Source organism: Acanthopagrus latus, chromosome 5 (genome assembly GCF_904848185.1).
Source record: "Acanthopagrus latus isolate v.2019 chromosome 5, fAcaLat1.1, whole genome shotgun sequence".
NCBI lineage: Eukaryota > Metazoa > Chordata > Actinopteri > Spariformes > Sparidae > Acanthopagrus > Acanthopagrus latus.
Genome location: NC_051043.1, coordinates 13449876 through 13469103, shown reverse-complemented (window position 1 = coordinate 13469103; position 19228 = coordinate 13449876). Strand labels below are relative to the sequence as shown.

General features: G+C 42.0%; 1 protein-coding gene across 1 annotated transcript in view; it reads right to left on the bottom strand.

Annotated features, from left to right (window-relative positions):
- Positions 1-19228, bottom strand: part of galnt9 (polypeptide N-acetylgalactosaminyltransferase 9) — a 91539-nt gene that overhangs the window by 38361 nt on the left and 33950 nt on the right. Inside the window, exons 4-5 of the mRNA XM_037096952.1 lie at positions 17013-17187; positions 6402-6599 (exon numbers count right to left, since the gene is read on the bottom strand). Of these exons, the coding sequence (XP_036952847.1) occupies positions 6402-6599; positions 17013-17187 (373 nt within the window). The remainder of the gene's footprint in view (positions 1-6401; positions 6600-17012; positions 17188-19228) is intronic.

The following is a 19228-nucleotide window of genomic DNA, read 5'->3' as shown; positions in this document are numbered from 1 at the left end:
TGCACAGATGACCTATACATCAGATTTTCCGGTGAGTATGGCCTGGCCTTGTGGCATCAGTTTGTGCTCTATGACCCTCATCACCTCTGTGACACCCAACAAATTACAATGACAAACACTCGGTAGAAAATAAATTCTCAAATGAATGCTTAGCATCTTTGCTATCATTATCTGTAATTCTTAAAGCCTTTGTTCCGCACTTGTCAAGCTGGCCCATTCTGACTGACATATATGCTCTCTCTGCCTGATGTAGCTTCACATTGTCTTTGTTTAAATTATAAGGATGTGACAGAGAGGCTTTGAAGTGCCGTTATTTGCACTCACTGTGCAGCAGATAAAAAGACAGACACAGCACACACACACCCCCGTTCACCTCGTCCTTTCTCCTCTCTTGACAAGTGACCTACCTTGGCTGCCTGCACAGTGCAGCTCTCTTTGAGTGCTCTCTTTAGAGTGAGCTCCCCGGAAATGTAAACGCTGTTTCCGTGCTTAAGTTCAGACTCAGCACCTTACATCAGATGCGCGTGATGAGGAAGCAAAAAATCTCTGGCTGACCAACGTGTGTTGTGCTCCCAATGAATTTCCACACCAGGTACAATGAAAAGGTCATAAAATGAACACTGTCACATGGATAACGTTCAGATAGTTGGTGGGTTGTGTACTGGTAATGATTTAATAGTAAAAAAAAGTAGAAGAGAACAAAGGATAGCTAAGTCCGGTGTCTCTCTCATTTGTCTGCTGTGCGAGGTGATCAAACATGCAATATTTAGCCATGAAAAAGTAATTCCCACACTCGAGCCAATTAACTGAAGCCAATTAAATGAATAATTAGAGCCAGCTGTTCCTCTACAAATGCAGACAATAGAATCAAACAGCGACAGTTTCACCCTGAATCTCTATTTTAAAGCAGCGTCGAAGAATCAAAGAGAAAAACATTTCTCAACTGACAAGACGGTAAACACGCTACACAAGTGTGACCATGCCATCAAGATGCATGTGAAATACATTACAGTCCCCAGTGGCTTTTCTGTAATAATTTGTAAGTGGGACTGACACAGCGAGCCAGCGTTCTGTCTCTGCTGTTCACCTGTTTGTTCTGCCTCTTTGTGACGACACCGCTCAGAGGTTAGTCAGACTGCAACGGTGGGAGAGAGTGTGAGGAAATCACAAGATGCGCTGTCACAAAGTAGCTTCTGTACTGCAGCAGACATCACAGATTGATGAAGGAATTTTTCAAGCTGATTTCTCCCTCAGTGTCACCAGGTTTAGTTATTTTTAGTGTACAGATGGTCAGCCTGCAGGGCTCATCCGCCCCTCACACCCCTTTAACTTCGGCCCCCGGATTATTTGCTTGCAGTGAGCAGTGCGAACATGTGATGAGTGTCTGCGATTTGGCAAGATAAAGACTTCTCATTCAGGATCGCTCACTTTTCTTCCAGATGAAGACGCTTCTGTTGAAACTGTTTTTGACAGTGACATCTGGCTTGTACATGAAGTCCTTGATGCATGACAGCCCTGATACCTCAAATATGGTGTGAGAGATATTAGATTTTCAGTAATTTTGTAAGTAGTTTATCTGAAAGTAAAACGTTTTAACACGTTTGATCCATACAGTAATAACTTTTAAATGAATTAATATCCTTAACAAACATTTGAAAAGCCATATAGCATCTTGTGATCCAGCCATTTGATGGTAGCAACCTGCGGATCTTCTATTTTTTTGTTCACTGTGTGGCAGATGTGGGTGATATGCATTAGAATATCAGTTCTTGATTACGGAGTCTGTTTGCTCGTTATCATTTATTGTCACACCTGTTTGAAGTGCAGCATTGTGTAAAGTCACGTTTAATGCTTCCTCACCAATAATTTTCTGATTTATATTAAACTTCCATTTATCTAGGGAAAGCCTCTGCTCCTATTCGTCTGCCAGAGTCGCATTCATGTACTGTACTCAAATGCGTTCAAACCTCAGATCTTCTCCAAGCATCTGCTTAACCCCCCCGAATGCCTAAAACAGGTGGCAGTTATTATTGGGGATATTGGGATATGGGTGCATGTATGTATGTGCATGGCTATGCAATAAAAGTCAAATGCAGTGCGTTGCAGTATTTTTGAGGACCAAAAATATTCACAAAACGCAAAGTACACAGAATCAACAATTAAGTCAAACACTAAAATAATCCTTTACCAATTTTGAGTAACACAGTGTAGTTACTGTCTGTGGAGAGGTGTCCTGTATACTAGAGTACTAACAACTGGAGGCACTGAAGCAAAAGTGATTTTTTTTTTTTTCAGATAAATACATCATCCACTGGACTATGGGTTTCCTTGATGAGTCAATGCTGCAGAACATGTGACAGCATAATCACGTTCACAAAGGAGCCCTGATTGCTCAAAGAAAACGTGTGATGCAACTGAAAAGCTGTAACCATGAGTTTTTAAAGCATATAGATAAGATTAGTAGTTCAAGTAATTCATCTTAGAAAAATAGCTATTTTTACCCGTCAGCAGCTATCTAGATCATTAAAGGGGCAATATGCTTAATTTGAAGACTATAGACATATTTTTTAACACACATCAAAAGCCCTTGGTGGCCATTTCCCCTCCCTCCCTCCTCTATCCTGTCAGTGATCACTGTAGTTGCAGAAGAAAACCCCCTTTTGTCAACTCTCCAAAATGGTTGCACTCCTCTGTGCTCGTGGCTGTTTTGTGCAGTCTTGTGCCCCTTTTACTCGCTTTGTTGTTGACTGTGTCCAAACAGCCAGAAAAGGATTTGAAGCTCCACTCTGAATGGCCGCAGAGCTTCTGTTGTTGATGGGCAGAAACCTCGAGGAAACAAGTGGGAGAATGATTTCCAATAGAAATCCACACAGCCGACACACTTCAGCCGGGCCTTGAGGCGATGTGTCCATTTGCAGCAAAGTGTCAATATGGAACACGAACCAACTCTGCAGTGTCTGAGGCTTTTCTGCTATCTTACTTCCATCTCAAGTCAAGCACTTGATGCTCAATAATACATTATTCTCACGAAAACCTTGACATGACATCCAATATTCAGGTCTAAATGTATAAACTGTTATCACACCGTGTGTTTGTAAGAGACCAAGTATCAAATGAACCTGTTATTGCTGTGCCCACGCTGGACTGAGTGAGGTAATGAAACTGGTTTGGAATGTAGTTTTTCTTGCTCCAGGTCAGAATCTGACAGTGTGTGTGTGTGTGTGTGTGTGTGTGTGTGTGAATGTGTTAGCTTATGATAGACATGACATGTTTCATGTTTGCAGCAGCCACGGCTTTAAGTGATACACATGAAAAAAACAATGTTTTTGAATATTTCCCGATGGGTCCAGAATCAACTAAGAGAGTCAATCAATTGTAAAGCAGCTTATCAGTTGGCTGTAGAAAAACATAAGAATCAGATCCGACAGCAGCTACTTCACTATTCTGAGTGCCTTTACAGTTATTTTTGCGATGTCTGATTATGCTCTCCGTGCTTGTCCTTGATCCTCTAAAAGAAATCAACCCTTTCTCTTTTCATCAGTATCTTTTGTTATTCTTACAATAGCCTGGCACATGGCCTTTAATGCTTTAAGGCTGCAATAACCAACATTCTTATAATAACATAACAATTATCCCATGTTTAGCGAACTCCCCTTGGTTTTAAAGAGCTTTAAAGTGAGTTTCAGTTCATTGTTTAGCTGCAATTCTGCTGTTCTTCACTCTCACAGCTCTCACAGTGCTGCTTCCAGCCACAGCATGAAGCTTTAGCAGAGCTAAAGGAGAGGGAATATTGGACTTACAACACCCAGGTGACCAGAGATAAGACTCCAGATGAATCATGAATCACAGCGATTGCATCCTCACTGAAGTGTCCTTGAGCAAGGCACAGAACACCATCGGTGCTGCTGCTGTATCATTGACCTGTGACCTCCCCGTAGATATGAACAGATTATGTGCCGCATTGTTCGAGGGCTGCATCGCAGAGGCAGCAATTTTTTAGATTTTTTGTTTTTTTTGCATTATAGCATTGTAATGAAGTCCTGTAGTGCTGCAGAGACGCCCTCACCTCCACAAATTGTTCTCCAGATGTAAGAAAACATGTTTTTCTTTGGTGTAGATCCTAAAAAATGTCATTGCGATCTGAGTAGTTTTTACCATGAGAATTACAAAATTGTGAGGTAAAGGTGATAATTCACAAGGCTGAAGTGGAAAAAAAAGGAGGAAGTAAGGAGAGGTAGTATTAAGAATGAAAACTCCATAAAGGGAGGAGGTCGGGGACAGATGACCTGGTTAAACAAGCGCAGGACTTTCACTCAAGAGATCACTGTTCATGTCAAGTGTGAAATCTGTCAGTTGACTTACAAATATAGTAAAGTTATGTCACGTACTTTGCATAACTTAAGTATGTAAAGTAGGTTGTGTAGTTAGCAGTGTAATTATTTTAACCCGAACAACAATCTTCTCCTAAACTCACAACCACGTTGTTTTATTACACTTATAATACCTGTCACACTATTTCCAAATATCCTTTTTTGCAGTTGAGCGATATTGTATTATGATCACTGGTTCCTCAAGATCACAGGTGTCTTTTTACATGAATAAATATTTTAACTTCAGATTTTGAAGAAGCCAAATTGAAGTGGCGATGCACCAAGACCACAGAGACCTTTTCACATATCCTTTACGTGAGGCCTGTGCATTTAGCTATTTCATCAGCAATCAGCAAGAGGCTGTTAGCCCTGCACCTGGGAGGCAGCTACACTGTTAAGTGAAAGGACATTTTAGCAGGCACGGCCACATTTGCTATGTGCACACTGCAACACCAATCAGTTTTTCTTTTTCCTTCCTCATGCATTCATACTTTTGCTTGTTTTTGTTCTAGACTCAAGCCCAGCCAGAGACATTGGATAAGGATAACAGTGAAAGGCAGCACGTCCGTTCTTGCAGCTACATCTCTCATGGCGGTTTGAACAAATTCCAGTTACTGCTGTTTCCTTGTTGTTGTGCCGTCATGTTCGTGCAGGCTGAGCCATGCTGCCGTGGAAACAAAATCCTGGTGACGCACTCTGATGAATGATGTAAGACTTTCCCATTGTTACGACAACGCTGACCAATTTTGATTCCTTCTTTCAGGGAAAGCTGGGTGGCTGCATGCCGCAAAATCTGATATTGTATCACAAATCCACAATGTGACTCCTGATAGTGTTTTAGTCACACTGAGTAGAGCACGGAGTGGACGGAAATAAGAAATCTTCTTTTAGCTTTAGCACAAACGTGTTGATACAAATGATCTGTACCTGCCAAAGCTGCAATGATTATTCATATTCTTATTCACTTCATAAGTTGATCAAAATAAAACCGCCAAATATTTTGAAAGGAGGAAGGAAGGAAGTCATCGTTTACTACTAAAGATGTGACTCTGGGCCCTGATAAATCATGATGAGCATTTTTATGGACTTAGTGATGATCCATCAATGAGTAAATAATCTGCAGTTCAATCAATAGTGACAATAACCATTTCTGCCACGGGCCCTACTGTATGTCATGTCGCGACTATGCAAAAAAGAGCTTAACGATAGCTTTAGTGTTTCCCACCGTCTAAATAAATAAAATAAAATGTTAATTTACACAACATTAGTTTCAACTCGCCATCCTCACCTATCTGCCGGTGAAGTTTATCTTTTTAAGCCATAAAGGCTTCCTTCCAAAGTGTTGAATAACTTCTGAAATGCTAACCTGATCCACATGCTTTACTCATGCGCAGCTTTTCATGTTCTTTTTACTTATCTGGGCACTATTTTGTGCAGATGTTTACTGAAACCGGAAGGTCTTACCACATTCCCACTGTCTTGTCTGACTTAAATTTGTCAGTGTCAGTCAGAGGAGGGCTGTTGCAGGTGACAAAGCATTTAATTTAACTCTATGGGCTCTGTAGCTAGTGTAACTGTAGCTTGCTCGGGCCAAATAGATGATGATTGGAATGTAAGACCACTGCCATGTAAGACAATACTCCTGCGCTCTTCGATCAGAATCTGATATGATTAACCGAGGACAGACATAATAAATTCTAGGATTATACAGAAACACGATACGAGCCGGTGCCGTCCTCCAGTCAGCAATGGTATAATGGAATGCCCTGCTCATATTCAACACACAATTACGCTAATGACACTGCCTTCCCGTGGTCTTGTGATCCTGCATCAAAATGAAGATATTCATCATGGTAATTAGACGGCTTTCTACGGGACAGCTTTATTTGTCTGTTTGAGCAGCGCGTCAGGCTACAGAGCAGCTTAGTTTGATGGTTCCACACATGAATAAGTCATATCCGGGGGGGCTATCCATATTTCATCAAACATCCTCATCTATAATGGACGCCACTCGCCAGCCGACGCCCTCACCTGATAGGGGCTGTCTCATCGCCCTTGTCCAGCCATTCCTGCGGAGGGATGATGTACATGCACCACAGACCCCAGTTGTAGCCGTGGGCGGCGTTGGCATACTGCTGCACCTCGAACGTGTTGTACTTGATGTTGTCTATGGCGGGCAGGATGATGCGGGTGTGATCCTCCTTCATCCGGGTCAAGATGGGTTCAGCCCTTTGGATTGGGAGAAGACACAGGAGTTAAGAGCTGACTTTTGGAATCAAGTATGCACAAAGCTTCAGTGCACAGTTGCAAAAGACAAAAAGACAAAAAAGAAAGAGAGCGATAGAGCGAGAGGAGAAAAGTCTGCTAGGTTTGCAGTATTAATATCGCAACTATGTTAGACTGAAGAAATCTGAATGACCACGTGGATAATGTAACCAGATTCGAATGTGAAGTGAAAGCTGTGAATGTAGTCTCACGTGGAAGACATCAAACAACATATATTTTTAAAACATATTGAACAGAGAGGATCAAAATAATGCCGGGAGCAGCCAGGTATGACTGCAGATGTCGGCTCAACTTTCACTCCTGCGCTTTACTCTGGCTTTTGGTGACGATGCAGTCTGTCGAATCAGCATTTATTCGTCATTCAAGACGACTGCCGGGAACGGCTTCCCTCCGCTGTTTATGATGTGAAGGTCTTGGAAAATGAATTTTCTGCGGAACAACAAATAATACCATATCTTATTTTATATCTCCTGCTCATGAAAACGAAATGTCAAAATGTGACACTTATCCCGGTGAGAACGATGATAAGAGGTAAAACCTGATAAAGCAAAACGCATCAGGAGCAGAAGACAGACTCGGTCTGCTCCTGGGAAAAATCTGCTTGCCTCCTGTTTTCATCACTCTACGTGAACAGCTGCAGGTTAGTCCCCTCTTTCTTTAGTCTCTTCTTCTGATGGCTTTTGCCCCCGAGGCAGCTTGAGCTGGCCCACATTCCCTTAGAACACATCAAATGGAGAGCAGGGGCCATATTCACGAAACAGCTGAAGGCTTTAGTGGCTGTGAACAGGCCGATGTGAAAGAAACACCTCAAAATGATGGGCTTGTCAGTCCAAACTATAATGCTTTAATAAAGGTTCTTGTCTTGGTTCATGGAGCATTTAAGCACCAACTCCTGAAGGTGTAGTCAAGAGGAAGTCACCAGGAAAGAGTCCAGTCCAAGTGTATGTTGTTGAGAAAAGACCTAGCTATACTAACCTATCGCGTAGAATTAGAATTAGACCCCAGATGTCTTTAATTTCAACAGCAATTGATGTTCACATCAGGACCTATTGATTGACATCTCATTTGACCAGTCAGGAGCTTCTACGTCCACCCTGTGGCCTGAAACAGCCAAAAAGGGACATGAAGACAAACCTCTCCTCTTACACCAGACCTCCAACAATCCCTGCTGAATTATTTTGAAGGAGTAGTTCAACATGTTGGAAGCAGGCTGATTTAATTCCTTGCCAAGAGCGAGATGAGACGATCGATACCATTCTCATGTGTGTACCTCATGAATGGAGCTCAAGCCGAGAGGCGATTAGCTTAGGTGTATTCATTCATTGTAGATACACCAACACAGTCCAAACCTCCGAGACAGTCATAAACCAGAAGAATAAAACAATCTTTTCTCTCAGCTTTAGACTTCTCTCCCTGCCTGACAGTAAAAGCTGCACTCAGCAGTTTAATAATAGGTCTTTGGTGGCTTCCATAGTTTGCCACAGATTTCCGTGCCTGTGTCTTTCGATTGAATGTTTTTTTTGCCACATACAGTGAGCCCCCACTGCTTTTTAAAGCCTTGGCCGAGGGCAACATGGTCTTTATGGATCCATATGGTACAGAATGATGCTAAAGCACTGCTGGCACTGGCTATATTTGTATAATCCTCTCAGACAGGGAGATGATCTCCAGCACATCTTCAAAGCAACTCTTCACATGCTCAGTTCTTCACACGATGTACTTCTCAATTTAAAAAAACCCAGGATGCAATTATAAAATGATAAGCGCATCTCTCACGAGTACTCCCACACTCCAACTTTCTCACTATCTACCCACCCACTGACTTTCTTTCTCTCCATCTTCACCAAAACCACACTGACTGTGACCGCAGACCGCTAAAGACTGAAAAAGCTGCTTGCAATGTGCAGCTGTCAACTGGTCTGGGTACCTGCTGCCTGTGTTTCCTCACTGAAACCCGTCTTTTAATGTGTCAGATTTTAATCTTCACTGCAAGAAACCGTGAATAACAAACTTGATTATTTATACCGTAATCATAAGAACATGAGCATATCATGTGTATAATTCCTGCTTCCTGGTTTGCTTCAGCGTTGTGCACATGCACACTGGTGAGGCTAGGGAGGCAGATGTGGCTCAGGAAGCAGAGCCGGTTGTCTACTAATCAGCTCCCCTCAGCTCCGGCTGAATGTCAGAGTGTTCTTGGGGAAGATACTGAACCCCAAATTGCTCCCGATTGCTCTTCCAATGGTGTGTGTGAGTGTGTATGAATGGCTTTGCATAGAAATATCGTGGAGCACTTTGGATAGAAAGCACTGCATCAATCCTGATGAGCAGGTTGGCACCTTGTTTTACAGATGTCTGTTTCATTCATTTCATTTCATTTCACTGAAAACGCTCTCCAGGCCACTGGGGAATGTTTTCATTGCAGTACTGCGAGTGGCCACTGGAACAAATTGGCAGTTCCCTTCATACATCCATGGTTGCATGTTTTTATACCCCCCAAAGCCTGTGTCATGACACATTTCACACCCGTGTTTTAAGAGTGAATGGCATCCATATTCAATCCAAACATCCATACCGAATGAATGATTCATCTTAGCATTCGCAGCTACATCTGCGTCACTAGAGAGCACAATACATAAAATGAGCTCTCTTCATATAGAACGATTATTCTACATGAAGAAAAGATGATGAACAGACGTCTCGGAGTCTGCGATGTTGTCTTTGATGGAGAACAATCAAGCTCTGCCAGTCAAACTTCAAAACTTCATTGCATTCTGAAGATATATGGCCTGAATCATCCTTTTCCGCATTGTTACCATTGCATGTCGCAATTCACTGAATTCTTTGTGGAACCTTTTGATGTTTCAAAGCCGTCTCGCACTCATATTTAACTCAAAGAGTCACTGCGCCGTCTGAGAAAAGACGTGAGAGACCATGACTGAAATCCTTCATATCGTGTACAGGATGTGAGTATGAGCTGGAGTTTGTTTGTGTGTTCTTAAATGCACTGGTCAGATTTTTTGATTTTGGCATATTTGGCTGTTATTACATGTCTTCTTGTACACTAATGTGAAGAAAATGTCACAAATACACGTTTAGCTATTTATTTTAGTTCAGATCTCTGTTTTGCACATTTCTGCACATTAGCCCATATTCAATAAGATAGCCTAATTAGCATATTTAAACATAAAACACCAGAAAACCTGTTGGCTTAATGTAAGTAAATAACTGGGTAAGTTTAATGGTTATAATTGTTAACAATCCCTGAAATCAAGGTTTCCCCTCTCCCCACTAACATCTGCTGAATTTCATATTTTTACAGAGGGGTTTGACTTATTTATCATTTTATTCCAAAAACATCATATTTTTTTATTTAACTATTCACAGTATTTTAGGATTTATTCAAAAATGTAAAGTGAGTTTGTTGAGGTGGTTGCAGCTACTGAATCTGCTTTCCTTCTCACTGACCCAGACATGAGCTCTCTCAGCCACCCATCTTCCATTCTTCTCCCCTTTGTCCTTGAGAACCCAAAAACTCCCCAGAGCCAGCCAGCAGTTCCCGTACCTCTGGGATCCAATGAGGCTGATAAGATAGAGATGTTCTGGAAATGAGGGCACATCTGGGTTCGACGTTCCTCTTCCTGTATCTGCCATTTCATCTGCATAACACCGAGAGGGTTATTCATCCACATCGGCCTGAATCATACTCAGTTCCGTATTACAATAGGATTTTTCTCCCTCCCAGCGATGACTAATTCAATACCGTGAATACATGTTGACAACCCTCGTCGCCGTTCGGTCCATCCTGCCATTTCTTATAGCGGTTCTACCGTAGCAAGAGCTCTTTTTATTTATTAACTCCTCATGGCTGACAGTTTGTCTTTTATAATAGGCGGCACCTTTGTGGAGCTTCACATCAGGCGGCGCACACATCTCATAGAATTAAACAAACAGTACAGATGAAGATCACTGTACAGTCTCAGTTTATATCTGCTTGACTCCACCTCAGAGAGTGTTTCACTGTCTGTCCTTCCTCTATCCAGTGCTTCGTAAAAGAAAAAAAAAAATCCCCTTTGAGATAAATTATTTTTTCTTCATGCAGCCGGACAAATTGATATCAGATTGGTAAAGATTGTGAAATAGGGAATTATTAGATAATGACATCTAGGGGCACAGGGCTCAGATCTGTGCCCTCAGTGCCTGAAATCTCCTTTACAGTTCTAATGCAGCAGAACATGTGAGCTACCTGGGAGGAAATGTAATTTTAGTATACTGTAGCCTCCATGGATGACCCAAATAATTTATGGGAAAGAATGTATGAGAATAGCGCAGCACATTCTGTTGAGTTACATTTCTGGTGTTTCACGGAACTGTTTCAGATCTCACTTAATTTAACCCTGGTTTGTGTAAAATCTGTTTTGTCTACCTGTTAACAAAGAACAAGTGAGTGATTTAAAGACTGCCCTGTCTCTGTGTCTAACCTTATCTACTTCAATCAGTTCTTTTAAGTCTTAGACTATTTTTTTCAAGTAAAGCTAGACATTTAGTAGTTTCACAACATAGCCTGTACATAATTTGGATCATTGAACAAGAACAAATAAGGCTTTCTTCACTTGACCATACAGAAAAAAAATGTGCTACTTCTGTGCTTCAGACTACAGTAGAAGTTCTGTTTTGGCCACTGAAAGAAGATCTTTGATCGTGTTGCACTTTCTACTTTGTATTTCCCAAATGTAAATCCACTGTTGTGTTACGCGTTGGTTTGTGGACTACCTCGAGTTCGTTATTAGGGCCATTGTCATTGTCATATGTTTTGTTTTTTAGACAGTATTCGGACATGATGGTAGAGTTGGGGAGGATATCCTGATTGGATCTGAATAAGGAACCCGAGGAAATGCCATGGCAGCATCTTGTCAATCACGAGGCAGCCATGCCTAAAAGGGAACACTGCTTTATTGTTTATTTTACTCTAAGTGGAACTATAATTTACAAAACGAATATCATGCTGTGTTGAAGTAGACTTGAACCTAGTGATTGGGACTATAAACTCATTAGGAAACTTTAAGAAGCTAAGAGAGACATAGGATTTATTTTTCCCAGTGGCCTGCTGCTGGCAATTGGGATTCAGAGGTTAAACACAGGTGAAAAGAGTGATGTCATTAACATTTTGGAATAATTCACTTATAAAATCAAAAATGAATCACCTGCTTAACACCAAATCACGTCCCGAATTAAATGTACACAGGTAGGTGGATGGGTAGAATTCTAACAGTGTAATCGTAGACATGCATGCTCATACAGATGTGCCTGTAATAGGTCACTATATTAAGAACACATCTTTATTTTTGTTTCTCAATCTTTTAATTAATCTTTCTATTTCTATAATTTGCTGGTGTATTATTAATATCTGAGATGCTTGCCATTATCACTATAGCATCTACTACAACAGCTTGTTATGTGAGGTTGAGAAACATTTTTTTTTTCAGCATAGTTACTGTATGTTCACTGTTTATTGTATTAGAGTATGTAACCATATTCACACTGAAAAATAACCACAACACCCACTGTTATTCTACAGTCAAATAATGCAATCCAAAAAACGGTAATATACTATTAAAATTAATTACGGTAGATGAGCTGTAAAATTACCATGACCCAGTTATTCTACCGTCATGTCCTGTAATCCAAAAACGGTATTATACTGTTAGATAATTTATGGTAGATGCACTGTAAAATAACCACAACATCCACTGTTATTCTACAGTCACATACTGTAATCCAAAAAACAGCAATATACTGTTAAAATAAATTGCGGTAGATGCACTGTAAATTTACCATAACCCAGTTATCCTACCATCCTGTACTGTAATCCAAAAAAAAAAAAAAAAAACTGTATTAAACCGTTAGATAATTTATGGTAGATGCGCAGTGAAGTAACCACAACACCCACTGTAATTCTATAGTCATATACTGTAATCCAAAAAAAACGGTATTATACTGTTAGATAAATTACGGTAGAGGCACACCCAGTTATCCTACCATCATGTACTGTAATCCAAAAAACGGTAATATACTGTTAAAATAAATGCATTGTCAAATTTTTTACAGTGAAATTCTTTACAGTGTACCAATGACACTGTGAATGAGTTCATTTCTTAACGTTCACTAATGAGGAGAACAGCTAACACTAAATAGCATTGAGGGGTGTTCATTTTTAACCAGAGTCTATAATTACTGTATTAAAACACAGAAGAGCTGCATCAACACTGCTGCAGACCCAAATAGATACTTGTTAAGTGTTCAAAGAATCCTGCTGGTGTTCATTTGTACAGTGTGTTCATGTCACACTTCTGCATATGACAGTGTGTAATGTGTCTTTGAGAGAAATTTTAGTCAGCGGTGCCTTGAGCGGTTCTTAAGCGCATTATATCTCTAACCGAATGTGCGTCCGTCATCAGTCCTGCTGCCTGGCCGCTTTAAGCAGAGCAGCTCAGACATGTACATTTAAAGCACATGTTAATACTGGCCAGTCTCCCACCTCCTTTAAAAAATGCAGAATCTATAGAATGCAAACGTACCCGCGCAGAATTTCAATTCATTATGGCGCCGGGGCTTTTTGAAGTAGATAGTGGGAAGCAGAGGCATGAAGTGGAAAAGGTTCTTATGATCCAATGTAAGATTACACACTACTTCCTAAATGCATTTGCCCAGGACTGGCACTGATATGATATAAATGTACAGGTGGAGTAAATCTCTGTATTTCTTGCAGTTCTTTTGGAGTTATGCCTGGCCTGCGCTCTGTGAAGTGCTCAGTGTGGCTGCAGCCTGCTTTGTTGTCTCCAGACAGATATAAACACTGAGCCATAGCCAGACACACAGAGAGCAAGAGGAAAGAAATGATTAGCTAAAAAAAAAATATTTCCACAGCCTTCGAGATCTCTGAAACGTATGTACCTTTGAATTTGATATAACGCCATTGGACCTGCACAGCATTATGAGCAGATAGAGCTCCGAGATATTGACAAAGGACCTGATAGCAAATACAAATTTAATAAATATTACATATTTTATAATTACGTGAGGCAGAGGTGAGTTTTATCTGGGTCTTACTTTTTATGAACTCTACCAGATTGTCTCATTCTAAGGAAAAAAAAAAAAAAACTCAGCAGGTCACATAGCAGCGGAGCATTGAAAATTCATCAAAGTGCTGCTTTCTGAAGCATGTATTTCATTACGACCGCCCCACAATGACAATCTTATCTCCAGCGTACACTCAGCTGGGAGCTGCTGCTACACCTCTAATCATTAATCGTTAATAACCTGAGATGGCAACTGTGCCAGGGCTTCAAAAACCATATAAATATCAATTTCCCCGCACCGCCCCTCTGCAGCTGCATGAGTGTGGCGTACAGTACAGTAGGTCCTAATTACAACATGCTCCCATTTCCTGCCATTAACGCCGTTCATTTACAGAGCGTGCAGAGGGAGACCGGCCCTGTTTGGAGCAGAACGGACAACCTTTGTCTCGGGGATGGATGGATATGAAGTATTAGCGGAGATGGATTGTGAACATTTAGCTGATGCAATACTACATGACTGATAGGCAACGATTTCATATCCTCATATTAAAGCAGGGCAAAGCCGTGGAAATCAGATTCCATCACTCCTCTGGTGGAAACAGCCCGCTCCTTAACTCCTCATAAAACAACATGGTGCGGGGGAATGGGAAACAGCTGTCTGGTGCACTATACAGTATGATACAATTAAGTTTGCTTTAACAGTAATGCGAACCAGCAATACATTTCGGCTGCAAATGTACAGCACCCCGGGGGGAACGGCGCGCCAGTGAATCACAGCACTGCAGCTGAGAGCTGGCAGCGTTGTCTCCGGCTCGGTATGCACAGGCACTGTGTGCAAGGTCATTGAGGGAGACTCACCACAACATCCAGAGGAGCCATCCATCTCACTTATCACTGTATGTGCGATGGCGAATAATCACATTATGATAAATAGGGGGGCCTCTGCCATTGTAACAAATAGATAGTGTAGATACCACGAGTGAATCTATCTGAATAAGGGAGCAGCAGAGTGTTTGCAGACATACAGTGGGTAATAAATGCAGACACACACGCACACACACGCACATGCGATATCCGCGCAGCGCGAACAAGTTTCTGAAAGACACCTGTCATCTCCTCCAGCACTATTTCCCTTTACCCTGCATATACTTTGCAGCTATATCACAGATATTATACGGATCCTGCTCTATTTCTCATTGAGTCCTGTAAATAAAACCTCACGCAAAGGCAAATTTGAAGCAGCAAAACAATCCTAAAAAAAAAAAAAAAGAAAATGAAAAATACACACACACAAAAAAAGAAGGCAGACAGTTATCAAAGCAAGATGTAGGTGTGCATGTGGGTGGCTGTGTGTGGGGTGGGAACAGAGGAGTGAGGTGTGCGAAATTCAATAGCAGCAGGTGAACTAACTCAAAGGAACAGAGCCGGGAGCTGGGCGGGGGGGCTGGTGGGACAGCATGGGAGCTGACAGGGAAGAGAAACCTTTGCTTGGTGAAGGGGTAACGTGTGGGCACAAAAGGCACGTCTATTTTAGAGCGAGAACAGATGGGAAAACAGATGAGGGAACCACCAGGGTATCAATTATCATCAGTAATGCTCCCAGGCAATGATGCAACTTTCTCCATGAGTGTTGTTTGCGTGCTCGGTGGCTCGCCTTGCGCAGCCTCCGGGCCCGAAGCTCCCATTCATGCTGCAAAACAGTATGCTGAGAGGCAACAATCAAGGTGCATTATATCAGTCCTTTGCAGGGATTACAAGGTCAGCACGTGTAGCAGTACGATACAGTAAATGCCTCCTAGACAGTATGTGTACGCTTTCGTCATTTTATAAGCAGGGTCATGCTCACACTGACCTGACGTGCTTTCATGACGTCTAAATAAACCGAGAGAGACGGTGACCTTCTTCAGAACTGCAGCAGTTCATAGAATTAACATAGAGCTTTCTTATACTGGCTCGTCAATACTGTTTTCATCTTTGCTGCCCCTGAGGCATTATATGTGCGTATGGCTGTATTTGGTAGGAATCTTAATGTAATTATTCTATCTATTCTAACTCCTGTCTTCCTCTTCTGCCTCCGTCTACTGTCAAGTCATGCACAGATCAGGCCCTGCACTCCACTGCACAAACGGATAAAGTCATTGAGAATAAAAAAAAATTTAAAAAAAACCTTCTCTTGAAATTATCTACATGTAAATGTGTTTAGCCTATAGCTTGTTTATGTTCTGGCAATTCAGCGTCGAGGTTCAGTCATCCACCATCACAACTGGCTGGATAGCTTGGATACAGACCGCAGAGTTTGAATTTGATGACTGCGAGCCTCAGAGCCTATGAAATCTGAAGTTATGTGGAGTGCGTTCCCATCCTGTACTGCAGCTGTGTGTGTGTGTGTGTGTGATTTCTGTACCTTTCAACCTGACTGACTTATGGCTCTGAGAGGAAGTGGCGTGGCGGGTGCTTTTCAGATCTGTCGAGAGCGTATTTTCGGCTCATGCAAAAAGAAAATATGGGAGTATTTGTTTACATCTCTCACATTTAGTTACTCAAAAAAAGGCTGGAGTGCATCAAGGGACACTCCATCTGACACGTTTACCATCCTCCTTCACACCCCTTCTTCTTCCTTCAAACCTCCTTGTCCCCCTCTTGTCTCCCAGGCAGCTTCGCAGGGAACAATAGCTACACTTCATCTTCAAACACTGACAGCATGACAGGCTCAAATTAGGTGCCAATTACATCTATTGGGGTGGCTTGTTTGCCGGTAAACTTAGGCAGCAGGCAGACATTGGACTGAGACCCCCAGAAGTAATTTCGTATTGCAAAAATAAGCCTGCAGCTGAAATATAATGTCGAAATGCTCAACATTTTGAGTTCCCTCTTTAATTACACTCATTGCGCTTGGCCCTCCCCGCTTGTCATAAGTTCGTATTTTTTGGGCAGGAAGTGTGTTTTACAGTGGGATGTCTTTTTATTCAGCGCTAGCTGAGGCTCATCACTCACGGTTTCAAAGGAGATGCGAGAGAGAAAAGCTTATGAGTGATAAACCTTTACTATTAATAAGGGTCATTGTGCTGAAAAGTGCTGTCTCAGTCAGAAAGTGGCCTGGCGCCATGTCAAAATGCTCAAGGCAGACTGCACTGCATATTTCAACGGTAATAATCGTACACGACATCCTTCTGTAGTGAAAACGTTAAAAAAAAAAAAAGCAAACCACAAAGGCAAAGGTGAGAAAGGACAGGGAAACAGCTTAGACCCTGTCGTGTTAAACATGACCTTTTCTTACCAGCCCGTGTTGAACTCGACGTGGGCATCAAAGAAGCCGACGACAGGAGCCGTGGCCGCGTTCCAGCCGTGTATCCTGGCTCTGATCAGGCCCTCCCGCTTGCTGTTCCTCACAATCTTTACCAGGCCTGGGTAGCGTTTGTTCACATACTGGTCCAAGTTGAATTTCAGCTCCACTGAAAGAAAGCAGATTGGAGAGTACGTTCCTTTAATTCACATCCAAATGACAGTGTGGGGACATTAATAAGGCAGCTGTTGCACATGATGATGTGTTTCAGAGATAATCCAGTGCTAATGTCAAACAATTTCAGTCTCATCTGCCTCAGTGACTATTTGGACAGGATATTAGTTGATAATTTTTATTTTTTTTACCATTTTAGCATTTTTTTCTCTCAAGTGTAAACTGCTGGAAGCAACTGTTGTCCAGGATGCTTGAAAAATGTAATCACTTACACATAGAAACGTTATCATAGTTTGCGTCCGTTTCATTACGCAACAGATTTTGTCCAGGAAAAAACAAGGATTAATTTGGAGCACCGAGGAGCCAGTAACAGGAAGCGCCATTGTTTTCCCTGGTCGGTATTCCCAGGTAACAGTGGAACAACTGGAATAACTGTAGAAACTCTACAATGCAAAAGAAAAATAACCTGCTGATGGAGGAGGCAAAGAAGGTGAAGAGGAAAGGTGACAGAAACCGAATCAAAACAAGAGTGAATAGACGGGCATTTACTCGATGGAGGGTGCTCCGGTGTTGTGTCAAAGTCTGTTCCCCTGTTGGTACGTGTTGCCTCTTACCTCTCAGAGGTAACGAATCCTGCCTCTGTACTCATACAACTGGGTGGCTTACGCTGCCTTTCATAGCGCTGAGCCCTGAAATCAGGGTTTCTAGGTCAAATTTGGATTGCCAGGCAGCTACCGCCACGTTGCTGACGCTTTCTTTGCACACAGCAGTAACACAGGTAAATGCTTGGAAGAGGAACGTTGCAAAGCCTCTATACTCACACAACACATCTTTGGTACTCAACGTGTAGAAATAGAAAGCGTGGGAAATTGTTTAACAATCATGTCTCAATATATGATGTATTTAGCCTTCTGAACATAAACACCTAACTTCACATTAGCCCCGCTAACTGGTGGTTGGTTGGTGAATAGCTTATGTGAGAAAGACACAGAAAGAAAGAGCAGCACAAAACGGCTAATTAGGATAGTGTGGACAATATCTAAACATAAATAATCATAATATTGATTTTCTAAGTGGTACACTCACCCACTCTCTGACATAATTTCTAATGGTTGCCGGTTTTTAATCAAGTGTGAGAAGAGTCCATAGAGTGGAGTGGAGCAGAACTACAGAGACGTCATCATCTACGGTAAGATTATGAAGTCCACCTCCTTTCAATGCCACATTCTTCTTGGACCCAGGGAGGAAAACAACATTCATGGTAACTGGCAACTTGACATACAGGATGGCAGCTCCATTAAAATGATCCATCACCAACCTGATGAGAAAGGTCAAAAATCTACTGTCGGGTAATGTGTTTTCGCAGAAGATTGTTTTGATCTGTGGCAGCTTAGACACGTAAAATGTAGAATGGCGGCATTAGCCTGTTTGAGAGAATTTTAAAGGTTTCTACTCAGGTTGCTGTACAGTGTGACTATTTAATGCCTTCCTCTGCTGACGTCTTTATTCCAGCTGGATTATAACATCTGTCTCTGCCCTCACGGATGAGGCTGGCTGTCATCACTGCAAACAAAGTTTGCCGGGTAAACAGCCAGTTGCACAAATTGGTGTCTGTGATCCGTCGGAGGATAGATGGCTGTTTGAGCTTCTCCTCTGGGTTACTGCTGAGCGTTCCACTTTCAGAGGGAGAGATTAATAAGGACGCTTGTGGCGCACCAGCTCAGAACAGCATGCACACCTAGCTTCTGACTTTGGCTCGCTACATAAATCAGTCGGAGAAAGTTAAAAAATGACAGTCTAATCCCCTGTCTGTGTGAGTGAGGAGACGTGGGGAGTGGAGGGGCTGTCAGGAGTCTTTTTCTAGCTGAAGGTCTTAACATGCTGTACAGCGGTGGCTGCTGCAGAGAGAGAAGATGAATTTGGAAGCAGTGACCCTCAAAGCAAACGGGTGTTAACATTTGACACCAAATTAAAGTAACCGCTGAGTCAAGGATACCTGGTATGTTGCCTTTCTCTATCTGCGGATGTGTTCTTTT